Raw genomic sequence first — 12,083 nt, 5'->3', positions numbered from 1 at the left:
TCTTTAGTGGGGTTCCCTTCCAGGGAGGACCACCCTACAAACCAGCACGTGATCCATTAATTGCTGTAGCCCTCCACACTGGAAGCCTCTGGCACGTGCGGCTATTGAAGGCGGGTTGTCCCGAACGCAATGCCAGGGTAGATGTATAAGCACGAGACGAGGCATGGACCCGATGCAATCCGACCCGTGCACGGGATCCATTCGGTGGGGGGCGATCGTGCGTGACGTGGTCCATCGGTCCCTTCACTTCCCTTGCCACGATGCCCATGCAATATGCTTTTGACAGACTATGGAGTTCCCTTGGAGAACCATCCTTTGCCAAGGAATGTAACAAAAAAGGCACGCACAGTAAACACTTCAATATAACACAGTGGGGATTTATTCGTTTGCGGTTCTGCGGCTAGCAGGTTTTCAGGAAACGACTTGGCGGGAAATTACAGAAACCCGCGAGAACAACTTACCCTATCTCATTGCAAGAAAGCATGTCGTATGCCTAAGATGAGAGTGGTAATTCCCTCGAGAATTAAGGATAAAAAGAAAAGATGGAATGGGAATATTTTGAAAGAGACATGGAGGGAGTGCCATTGGGATCCCAAAGCAAAAGGGTAGGCGAGGAGGTAATGTCTTGAAGCAAGAAAAGCATGGAGCTCTCTTCCCAAGAAAAGCAGCAGCAGCAACAACAGCAATTGAGTAGATAGAAGAAGAAACAAAGAATGACAAAGCACCATCTTCCCAGGGCTTATAGAATTATTGTCCCTTTTTCCGAGGACTAGCAAGCACCAGCAATCCCTGACAAAGGGGGCAGTCTCCTGTTTCTTTGAAGCCACGTGCACTTCTTGGACTAGGATTTAGGCCCAGGTTGGCTGCTTTCTTGGAGTTGGGGTCAACAGCATCACGTGCACTGCATGCTCCCTCTTCTCCTTGCTTCCCTCAATGCTCTTTCCTCAATTTAATTCTTATATACCATCGCACTTGGCCTCTTTGGAGACAGCCGATAAAAGTGGTGCGACAATAGGACATTGTATTTAGCCATGTAATGTACATAAGACGGCACTGTGGCTCACTAACACCATCCATCCGATTGTAGTGTATCAGAAAACGGAAGTCTCGGTTTAATACAAATGCGCTACACACTGTAGGGGAGTAAATAAGAGATTTTATTACTTCTGCTAGCAAAATGACCGACTCTGGACATCTCCCAGACAAGAATTCCCCTCACGAATTGCTGTTTGGTACAGTGTTTCCATTACCATTACAATACCGGACAGCCATCTTCCGATCATTTGCATTGGAGAGACTTGTTAGGAGTTCAATCTTTGGACATCGACCAACTGGTAGAGATCCCCTCTCCGTTGCTTCTCCAATGGAAGATTAGTCCTATGCATTTCAATCAGCAAAATCATTTGACAGTCCCTTCTTCCTTCTATAAATGGAAATTGTCAAGAACTAGCAATACGGAAATAAGGCTACAAAGAAGATCACCTCCTCATCTCCATCTCGGAATAATCGATTTCTGCGATGATGATGGCCTCCTCATGCTCTGTTTTCGCCAAAACTTGTCCAAACTATTGCAAGAAAACTTCCCAGTCAGCTTTTTGTGGCTTCTTTTGATGGTTCATAGCTAAAACCCCTTTCTTGAACCTACTGAGAAGAATACACTTACTGGTCCAATCAAAGTGGAGTGCCCCCAAGCCACATAACCAGCTCCAGCATCCCGAGCGGGTGAACAAGTTGCAACATACAACTGTCAATCATTGATATAGCTGGTTAACTAAAAAACATTCCTTGGACATCCCTAAATTCAATAGAGAAACATACTGACGTTCAGACATAGGAGTTCTGAGAAACATGCCACTCACTGAAAACCAGCGTATAAGTCAAACAAGAGGCAGATTACAAGTTGCCAAAGACATGAAAAAGACAGCATCACTTTGAGAATTCACAAACTTAATGAAATCTCGGAATAAAGGCCTAAGCATTTTTAGTTGAGACAAAAGTATGATTTGAGTCAAAATGAGAAAGAGACAAGGAGCCATGAGTATTCTATTTTAGAGGATCCCAGATCATGATACGACTGCATATCAAATTTTCCCCATCATATTGACATTGATGCTCTGAATATTTTGTTGATATCTTTCGTAGACACAGAAAGGGAAGAACTTGTGATACCAAGGCAAGAGAAATCTTTCCAGATGAAAAATGAGCAAAATTTATCATTTAAAAAAAAAAGGGACAGATATGACATGGACAAAAGCAAGACACTAAAAGATGCATACCACTATACTGAGAATTTTACAAATCACACCTATCAACTCTACCAATTGAATCCAGGACTAGTATGGGGCATTTTATGCTTTTTGAATAAAACAAGCAATCTTTCAGACAACAAAAAGAAATCAGGCTAAAAGAGCTCCCCTACTCTTGCAATAGATCATGTTGCCAAGGTCTAGGGGAATGCAATGACCTTGATTTGAAATATAAAAAGAACATTACGACATTATTGTATTGCTTGTCATTAGCAAGAGAAGATCACTCCAATCCAGGAATCACTCCCACTAAGTTGATCCAATGCATCAACAGAGGGCAAATTGTCATTTATGAGCAATAGAGCTTTTATTGCAAGAACTAGTAATATACATAACCATTCCATCAAGCTCATTGCCAAGAAACCTCAGATCAAGTCCCATTAGTATACCTGATTATCTACAGCCCTGCACATGATTAAAAGAAGAAGAAGAAAACAGTAGAATGATCATTGCCAAATCGGAAAAATTGGGTGCTAGCATTGGGTTGAGATTAATATTGAGAAATATGACATGGACCACACTGTCAAATGTGAAATCACACGTAATAAGATAACCGTAAAATTACAACACTGAAAGCATTCAATAATGCGTTAGAAGTCTTGTCAGTGTGCCACCTTTTCTATCACTGAAACTAAGTATCATCGAAAGATCAAGGCCAATGAATAGAACATGGTCGATATAGGATGCAAAACTAAAAATTGGCATCATCTCAAGACTGATGTAAAACAAAACATTGAGCATGTGACATTTCTTCAATCTCCCACACAAATTTTCATGCTATTCAGGGTAACACACCAATAAAAACATTAAAAGAAGAAATTCATAAAAATGGCACAATAAAACAACTTCAGAAAGCAGAATACAGTGAAAAAGAGGTGTGAGAGTGAAATGTATAACTACCTAGCTCTCTGGAGTAGCTCCCAATGCAATGGTCCAGTGGTCATATTAAAGGCCCCAGGATAGCATAGTAAATGAGCACCTGATGCAAACAAGTAACAGCGTAATTTTAGTGTATGGAAAGTTCAAATCACTTCTGTATCGTATCTACATGATATTAGAAGGAAGGACAATTCCTGAATGTGCTACAAACTAGAATACCCACACTACAATGATACACACACACACACACACACATAACAAATTAGATCCATTTATGCAGAACAAAACTTCAGGAACTCAGTATCATATAACTTAATTCCCAATGCATCAGTGCAAATATATTTAAAACACTGATATTGTCGATAAAAGGCCAATAAACAGCAACCACATCAAGCCTCATTAATCTTGGAAAGGAACTTAACACAATTTAATAGTGGAGGAGGCAAAAACTAGCTAAGTAGGACTCTATATTGCAAAGAGATATCTTCCATACAAAAAGCAATAGAGGACATATTGTAATGTTCTAAAAGCATTTATACAGCCAAGCCTCCTTTGTGTGTAAGGCTTAGTTTGCCAATGTTCAACTTAAAAAACAATGGAAGGGATAACAATGAAAATAAATCAAAGGAAAACAATCCAAAGGTACACCAGTTAAGACATATCTGTTTACTGCCAAAAATCTTCTCACTTCAAAATTGCAAAGGCCAGATCAGTGGCAACCCCAGCACCAGAATGCAGTCAACATTGCAGGTAATGCAAAATAGACAAAGAGGAAACAAAACCTACCTCTCGCAGCATAAATCATTGCCAATTCCTGAAACCGAATATCATAACAGATGCCTATACCAATACGTCCAACATCTGCATATAGCAAAAAAGGAAAAAGAAGGAAAGAAAATGACTCAAACGACAGATAGAGCTATAAAAGCTATAAAACATAGATCTGTGTGAACAATTAGGCCTACTTAGGAAAGAAAAACAAGAAAGAGTTCATTTCCATATTCAGGCAAGCAAATTCAGTGAAGATAATCCAATTTGTTGATACACTCATTACCGATCTTCAGAGTCAAGTTCCAAAATTCAGCATTTACATTATATATAGTCTTGATGAAGGCACAATAACACTATGTTGGCATTTGTAATGAAAAATCTCACGTGATGTGTAGTATTATTAAATCAGTAGATCATGCAAAATGATTCCCCTAGTATTTTGGGGAAAATATAACCCTTCACTAATCACAAGAGAGTTCATGAAATGTGCACATTGAGGACTCTTGTAATGCAAACATAAATTTACATAAAGTGAATAACTTGCAAAATGACCTGCATCTGAAACACTTCAAGTTTAACAGTTATTCTCACATACTGATTTACACGATCAAACATTGAAGAACTTCCACAATTTCAGTAATATAAGTCAATACACACTAACCCCAATGAGTACAAACATGACATGTAGAATTTCATGACTGAACTCACAAGCAAAGGAACATTTTATCATATTAAAGTTCAAGACATGCTTTACCTGTGTCCACTATTGTTGGACTTTCTCCTGCTGTGAGAGTCTTTGACTCCATAAATGTGATCTTCCCAGGTATATCAATATCAAAAAGATGTATCTGCATCCATAAGCATGTCCACAATTTTGATTCAAGAGCTAGTGGCAAGCTGTGGTAAAACTAAAACGAAAACGAAAACAAAAAGAGAAAAGGGACTAGCAGCAATGAGACGGTTTTGCACAACATATACAAGATTCAGCAGAATTTGATCATAAGACATCAAAACATCACAGTCTGGTCAACTCCCAAAATGACAGAAAATGACTTCATAATTCAATTATTTGTGTAACCCTTCAACTATTCTACCTAAATGGCATTGATTTTGCATGATGTATCCATGCAAACAAGGGTCCACAGTCCTGATTTAATATAGTGTACATTCATGCAATTCAATGTTTTATATTTCCACAAAGTACAGCCATACAAATACTTTAGGACCAATTAAGCTGGTGACTACCTTTCAGATGGATCATATCCAACTTCCTCCTAGACCAGAAGGCTCAGGCAACTAAATTTTCCATACATAGTCACATAAGGAAAGAAAAGTTACCTTGCGGTGCTTGGCCTTCAGCACTCCATCGGAACCAAAAACACAACAAGTGTTATACAACCGATCACCACATCTTTCTGGGATCGAACCACCCACTATGGTAACCTTCAGGGCCTTAGCAGCTTCGGATACCATAGCAGTCGAAGGAGATGAACCTCCATCAATGTCCTCAGCATAAACAGGGAAGCTATCATTTGAATAGGGACTGTTCCATATTTCCTGGTACAGAGCGCACAAAATCACGAGGCAAGCTGCTTAATTTTCCCTCCGTTTTTAGAATGTCACGGACTGCAAACTATGGCTTATTTTACCAGAAGCCAAAGCTTGCAGTATAAAAACATAGCAATTACACAAGCATCAATAAGAACTTAGCCACAGAAAGCCACCCAATGGCCAATACTGATGAAACAAACACGCATGCACCCAAGTGCTCTTATCCATTCTTTCTTCTAGCGTAAGCCTTCCCAAAGGGCATTTGATAAGGTGCATAAAGTCCTTGTAAGCCATAAATTTACCATTTTTGCAATCAAGAAGCACATCCAAACTTTCCGCAGCTACATGAACATGCTCAACGACCAGTTTCATCCAAAACACGCTACATCTACCTAAACATCTACCAAGTCCACCGAATGCAGAGAGACTCACGGGCAAGACAACAAGCTGCGCGCCCTTGTCCACGGCCTCGTGAATCTTCTCGCGCGCGTGGGCGATGTTCCGCTCCTTATCCGCCGTCACCGAGAGTTGGCACAGCCCGATCTTGAACTGAAACCACCAAAACCCAAAAAGACGTTAAATTTCGAGGCGGTCGCAACATCAACGATCGAGGCCGAGGGGGTTCGAGCTCGTGCCTTGGCGAGAGGAGGAGTGGGCACAGGGAGCGCGGGCGGAGCCCTAGCTTGCTCGGCCTTGAAGGAAGCGGCCATCGCGGCGGCAGCGGCGGTGAAGCCGGAGGTCCCGATTCGGAGCCCGAGGCGGCGGTTCGCGGCGCAATCGGGGCGGCCGGCTCCGGCGCCGGCGAGGAAGCTGGAGCGGGGCAGAGGCCTCGGGAGGAGAGCGGAGCGAGAGAGGCAGGCTTTGGAGCTGAGGATTGACGAGAGCGAGGCTGTCGATTTCATTTCGCTTCTGCTCCTCCTCTTTTGTACGTTCGCTTCCTGGTTCACTGATTGCTGGAGGAAGAAGACGGCTTCCGGTAACGGCGTCGTTCGGGAGATGAAACGGGACGTCGTTTCTTCCCCAACTGAGTTTTCCATCCTAGAAAGTGAAATTCAAATATTTTAGTATTTTTTTGGTTTACTACATATACATATATATATATATATATATATATATGTAAATGCCAGGATTAAATAATCTTATACAGAGAATAGAATGAAAAGGCTATGAAGGAGTTATTTTTCAGATATACAATATTTTCCAATTTAATTGAATTTATTAATTAAATTTGAAATTTACTTCCTGATATAGGTTACATTAAATTATAAATAATATCTAGCAACAAGATATATTTGTTTGCTTGATGTTACCATTTTACTTTAATGAGATAGGATATTTATCTTTAAATTTTCACTATGATCGATTTTATGATAATATTTAAATGAAGTGATTTTTTTATGATATAAAATCTATTGATCTGACAAAACACGTCATGTTTCAAGTAAAATAAAAAAATTATTCAAATTACTTATGTAATTTCGACATATACAATCATATTACTTTCTTTTCCCCTTAATATTTTCCAAATAACATATACATTATTCTCATGATGAGATACGCTTTCATTTTTATTTTTGAATGTCTTAAGTACTTTTCAAAGCAACCTACATAACTTGAAAATGAATTTCAAGATTTTTTTTAAACTTTTATCTACTTTCCAAACACAAAATAAACAAGACATAACGGTTGGGAAAAGACAAATCCAAAAGATAAATCTAAATTTGAAATAATCAGACTAGAAAAGAAGGAAATTAAACTACATTTATGTCTTCTTGTTTTTGTTTTTTTTTTTTTTTTTTTGTCACAAACTAGATTTATATAAACAAGCTATTTTAAAACGATGGGGCCCGTCTAGTTCTTTTCCATTTTCATAATTTATGGGAAGCTTTATTACAAAATGGACTTCCATAGCCAATGACCGAACGATAACTAAGATAATCCAATTCCAATAGCAAGAGTAACCAATCCGAGGATGACACGAATTGATATGATTACAATAGCATTAATTTTATAATGTAATTAAAAAAATTATTTTTGGATAACACGATTTGATGCGATTATAAAACTTAATTATGACACATGAACATAAATTACTAATGGAACATTGCACATCAATTTGAACACCTAAAAGAATCCACAGAATTATTTATTTGCGCCTTCATAATTAATAATTTATAACGTTGAAAAACAAAAAAGAGGGAGCAAATTCTGAGAAATATCCAAAGACTCGCCCGTGGGACTCAAACTTTCGGACCAAAATGAAAAAAAAAAAGAAAAAAAAAGAAAAGAAAAACCGCTTCTGTCGCAACGGTCGTTAACCACCTCTTTCCCGCCCTTTTTCGATTCCACTCGCACCTCTTGGAAGAAAAAAAAACTCCTAGGCACTCGCCAATCTTCGATCACTCCATTTGAAATATAAACACGGAACGAAGCGTACTCTTTTCGTAGCGATCCTCTCAAGCACCCGCAAAACGGTGCTTGAGAAAAAGACTTCTCGCCATTCGCGCGATCCGAGCATCTCCGGGGGGCAATCAGTCATGCATGGCGGATCCAAAGGCGGCAGCGGCCGGCAGTGAGTCCGACGATGACCTATTTGGCGACGACTATCTCAAGTATCTCCTCCCGAACCCCGACCCTGGTCTTGAGGACGATATGCCACCGCTGGATCTGCAACTTGCCTTGAAGTCCGACGAGAACACCCCTCTGCCCGTCGACGAGATTGGGGACCCGGACCCGTTTGATGATCCCACCGTCTGGCACCTGTTCAACAGAGGGCATGGTGACGGGAATAATGGGGCCGGGTCATCCCATGCGGGTCCCTCGGGGACGAGCAGTGGCGGCACGGAGGATTGCTACTATTCTCAACCAGAGGATTGGAACTATTTTGTGCCGAGAGTGCTGCCGAATTGGCCAGCGCCACCGCTTCCATACAATTGCAGTTGCTGTCAAGTGCTTAGAGAGATCATTCATACTCACGGTGCGTTCGATTGTCCTTCCAATAGGGTAGAAACTTTTCTTGATGAACTAGTCTGCGTGATGAGTTCAGGCACCGTTGAACACTATCGACAAGTTCGAAGATTGATCACGCGCCGATGATGTTTGCTATTTGCTAATACTTTCTGTAATGACACTTCCAGTGTGTTTTGTTAGAATGTTGTGTTATTTGCTAATTACAAATTTTGTGACACTTTCTAACATAAACTCTTTGAAAATTATCAGTGGAAACCAATCACACCACAAAACTTGAACTCCATGGAAGAGTTGGTATGGTCAGCCATGCGATTCTGGACACTCAGCACAATCCGGGTGTGGTACCATCCAACGGCGAGGATCGGTATCAAATGTTTGAGTAAGAACTTTAATCAATCTTTTCCTTTACAAAGTTAGATGACATTCCTTTTTTTGGGAAATTGGGGTTCTAAATATGTATCGTGCAGCAATATAGTCCTGTCTTTCTTGCTTCCATTTCAGTTTTTGCAAGAAAAGCATACAGAATGTGAAGGATTTTCTGCAGCAATACTGTGAGGGAAGGAGGCTGGCTGGCTACATCATGTACCAGGACCCGCTCGCCATGTTCTATGAAGCTGTGTGCGTCGGAATAGATTTCAATGGCAATGTAAATGCCGATTATTTTCAACTACCTCTGCCTCCGACTGTTTCAGGTGATGCATAGCCATTCGCACTTCTCCATGTCACAACATTATAAGCCTCACATATAGAATCAGATTCGAGTTCCCGTCGATCTTTTGAATAGCTGGAAGCGGTAGAATGCTTTTTGTTTATTGTTTTGTATTTTGTTGCTTGAAGCAGAGAATCCCGGGCAAACGGACAACAAGCCAAAACCTAAGAAACGTCAGGCGAAGTCTCCTAAAAACGGGCTTGCGGCAGTTACTGCTTTTCTAGAATTATTAACTGTGTATGTGTGTCCTGTACAGCCTTTTATGCTACGATAAACAATCATATTTTCTTATCTCTTAGCCTTTTATGCTACGATAAACAATCATCTTTTCTTATCTCTTATGACTGTTATAAATGGAAGCGATATCTGGAATTCTGTTTTTCACCAAATTATCATCGCAAACAGTTTCTGTGTGGATTCTGTTGAAATATAGATTACTCCGTCAATCTTTATCCTCTAGGACTTGGCCTTTAGAATAATGATCTTGTTCAACGGACGTCACTTTATTGCACTCATTTTTTTCTTCCATTATTCTGAAATGGCTGTATTTATGTGCTGAGATTAGTGCAGAGGGAGAGAGCAGGAAAGATGACCCTGTCAGATGTCGGAGGTTACTTCCATCTTCCGATCGAAAAGGCTTCTGAAAGATTGCATTTGTGTCCTACCGTTGTCAAGAAAATTTGCCGAAAAGGCGGAGTGGGGCGGTGGCCTTATAGAAAGGTTACACTCCCTTTCGTTTCTCTTAGTTCTCGAATTGAAATTTGCCCTTCCAAAATTTTCCACTTCATCCAAATCTTGGTTTTCTGCAGATTCAATGTATTGAGAGAAAGATCTTGGAATTAAGGGAGCAGCTAAAGAGAGAAGATGAACCGAAAAGGAGTCGCACCCAAGCAGAGATCGACGAATGGCAACGAAATTTGGACAAGATCCGCTATGGAGTCGCTAGAACGGACTAGTACAACATTTACTAAGTTGGATACATTTATATGCTGCAGAGACTTCGAGACCTTGATGAGTCTTATACTTTTGTCTTTCGGCACATTTTCGTTTGTGTACAGTGGTGCTGTGAGCGAAGGGAGGACAGACGGATACTCTTTCTTGCATTATACACTTAAATCTGTGATCAGAATTTCTTTTTAAGCTTCGAAAGAGAATAAAATATTTTTTTGTGAAATTCTGTACGGTCTCTATAGGGCTGTTTAGTGCAGAGGACAAATTGGTCAGTCTATTATATTAAATTTGTAACCTAACTCAGCCGGCTCGCTTGTCATTATTCTAATTAATTAAGTACATGACACTGGTTACCATATGGCATTTGAAGGGTCCCCAAGCTGTTGAGAGAATGTGATCTGGACGTGAAGTCCTAAGCACAGATCTTGGAGTTTTTGTACATCGTCGTAAACTGCTCTAGGACAGACGGTGAAACCTATCCTAGGATATATAAACCGCATGAATAGTGTTTCCATGGAGAGGTACTGGCGTGTTTTCGGAAGGAGAGACGACATGTGCAGTGCTCAGACGACGGTGTTGTGCGTGAAATGGGTGAAGCAGGAGGTGCCGGAGGACTGGGACGAGAGCATGCTGCTGCCTGGGGACATCATTGAAGGGTTTGCAGAGGATGACATGGATGAGTTTGTGCCGACCAAGGCCCGGCCGGAGTTCAACTTGCAGCTCGGCAAGATCAGCCAGCAGGCTGAGACTTTGTGGGTGAAGGTGATGAGGGGCAACCGCGTGATTAAGCTCCAGGTGCGCATAGTGCCTCTTAAGGGCTCGATGCTCCAGAGGAAGTTCACGATCCAAGCTGCTACGGATGATAGACATGTGGTGGTTTTAGGGGATTTAAACCTGGAAGAATGTACTGAGTTGCAAGGTAAGGGCATGCCAACTGCCATGTTAAGGGTTTAGACATTACCAAAGATGGGGCTCAATGCTGATTGATTTGATTGTTGTTCAAACGATTGAAATTCGACGCATCATTGACTGAACATGTTTTGGACAGAAGTCTTAGTATTTCTAGTTAAACTTGATTGATTTTAACTGTTCAAATTTTCCCTTGAGACGATTAAACATAGGCCTTCAGACTAGAACTTCACGATAGTAAATCACGGATTGCGTTCACTGGGCAAGAGGTCCTGGAGACAAAACCAGGAAAATGAAAGTCCATCCCAATGTGCTGCAAACATTCATCCACAATTATCTTGCTAGGGTGATGGCTGGTAGATATATATACTACCTCTTGAACATTCATTTGGACGAGCATGCGTGTATATCATGCAAAGGGATAAGATGAGGACTTTCCATCTGACGATGCAGAAATGAGCATGCGGGTGGTGAACGTGGACGCAGCAGGATACAAGAAGAAAGGAATGAGATATGACTGGAAGGCGAAAGTTGGGACCTACTTGCCCGATCAATGGTCTCCGGTAGTTAGCTCCGTTTTGTTTATACCGCTGCCAGGTACGCACACCGTCGAGGCCACTACAACCCGGTCCATGGCCTGATCTGTGCGTCGGTTTCCTCAGAATTCCTCTCATCTTTGTCAACATGGGACATCGGTAAAATCTCTCTCCCATTGAGATTCTTCTGTTGGGATTTTCTAAAACCGGATTCGACACTAAATCAAACTCCTAATACAAATGCGGAAGACGAGCCCAAGAACAAACATGTATCACCGATCAAAGACACACCACGAAATCGAGCGTACCTTATTGTCCACAGATTAAACACCAATGCTGAAGATCGAGGAAGAAATTCTGATCCCGTTCAATCCAATGACGTCAATTCGCCTTGAAGGGAAGATGGGTGTCGCTCTTGCGCACTAGTTTTTGGAACGTTTTTAGGGAAGAGGAGCGAGGAACGTACATGAAAATGGCCAAAGGGTGCGTTCTCTCCCTCTT

The 12,083-nt window shown here is 41.1% G+C and overlaps 2 protein-coding genes across 2 annotated transcripts; one reads left to right on the top strand and one right to left on the bottom strand.

The window, feature by feature from the left end:
* Positions 1–714: 714 nt before the first annotated feature.
* Positions 715–6,447, bottom strand: LOC104436334 (omega-amidase, chloroplastic). The gene is made up of 10 exons (XM_010049076.3): positions 6,143–6,447; positions 5,940–6,056; positions 5,295–5,513; positions 4,711–4,804; positions 3,972–4,046; positions 3,207–3,285; positions 2,696–2,711; positions 1,664–1,744; positions 1,483–1,565; positions 715–1,377 (listed from the first exon to the last, which is right to left on the bottom strand). Exons 1-10 carry the CDS (start codon positions 6,407–6,409, stop codon positions 1,302–1,304), a joined length of 1,107 nt encoding a protein of 368 aa, XP_010047378.2. The 5' UTR covers positions 6,410–6,447; the 3' UTR covers positions 715–1,301.
* A 1,601-nt stretch (positions 6,448–8,048) lies between these two features.
* LOC104438976 lies at positions 8,049–10,142 on the top strand. Its single transcript, XM_039309268.1, has 5 exons — positions 8,049–8,484; positions 8,727–8,856; positions 8,979–9,169; positions 9,752–9,906; positions 9,996–10,142. Exons 1-5 carry the CDS (start codon positions 8,049–8,051, stop codon positions 10,140–10,142), a joined length of 1,059 nt encoding a protein of 352 aa, XP_039165202.1.
* Positions 10,143–12,083: the final 1,941 nt, after the last annotated feature.

This window comes from Eucalyptus grandis, chromosome 3, assembly GCF_016545825.1.
Source record: "Eucalyptus grandis isolate ANBG69807.140 chromosome 3, ASM1654582v1, whole genome shotgun sequence".
NCBI classification, from domain to species: Eukaryota; Viridiplantae; Streptophyta; class Magnoliopsida; order Myrtales; family Myrtaceae; genus Eucalyptus; species Eucalyptus grandis.
Note: the sequence above shows the minus strand (reverse complement) of the source record. Positions and strands in the feature narration are given on the sequence as shown.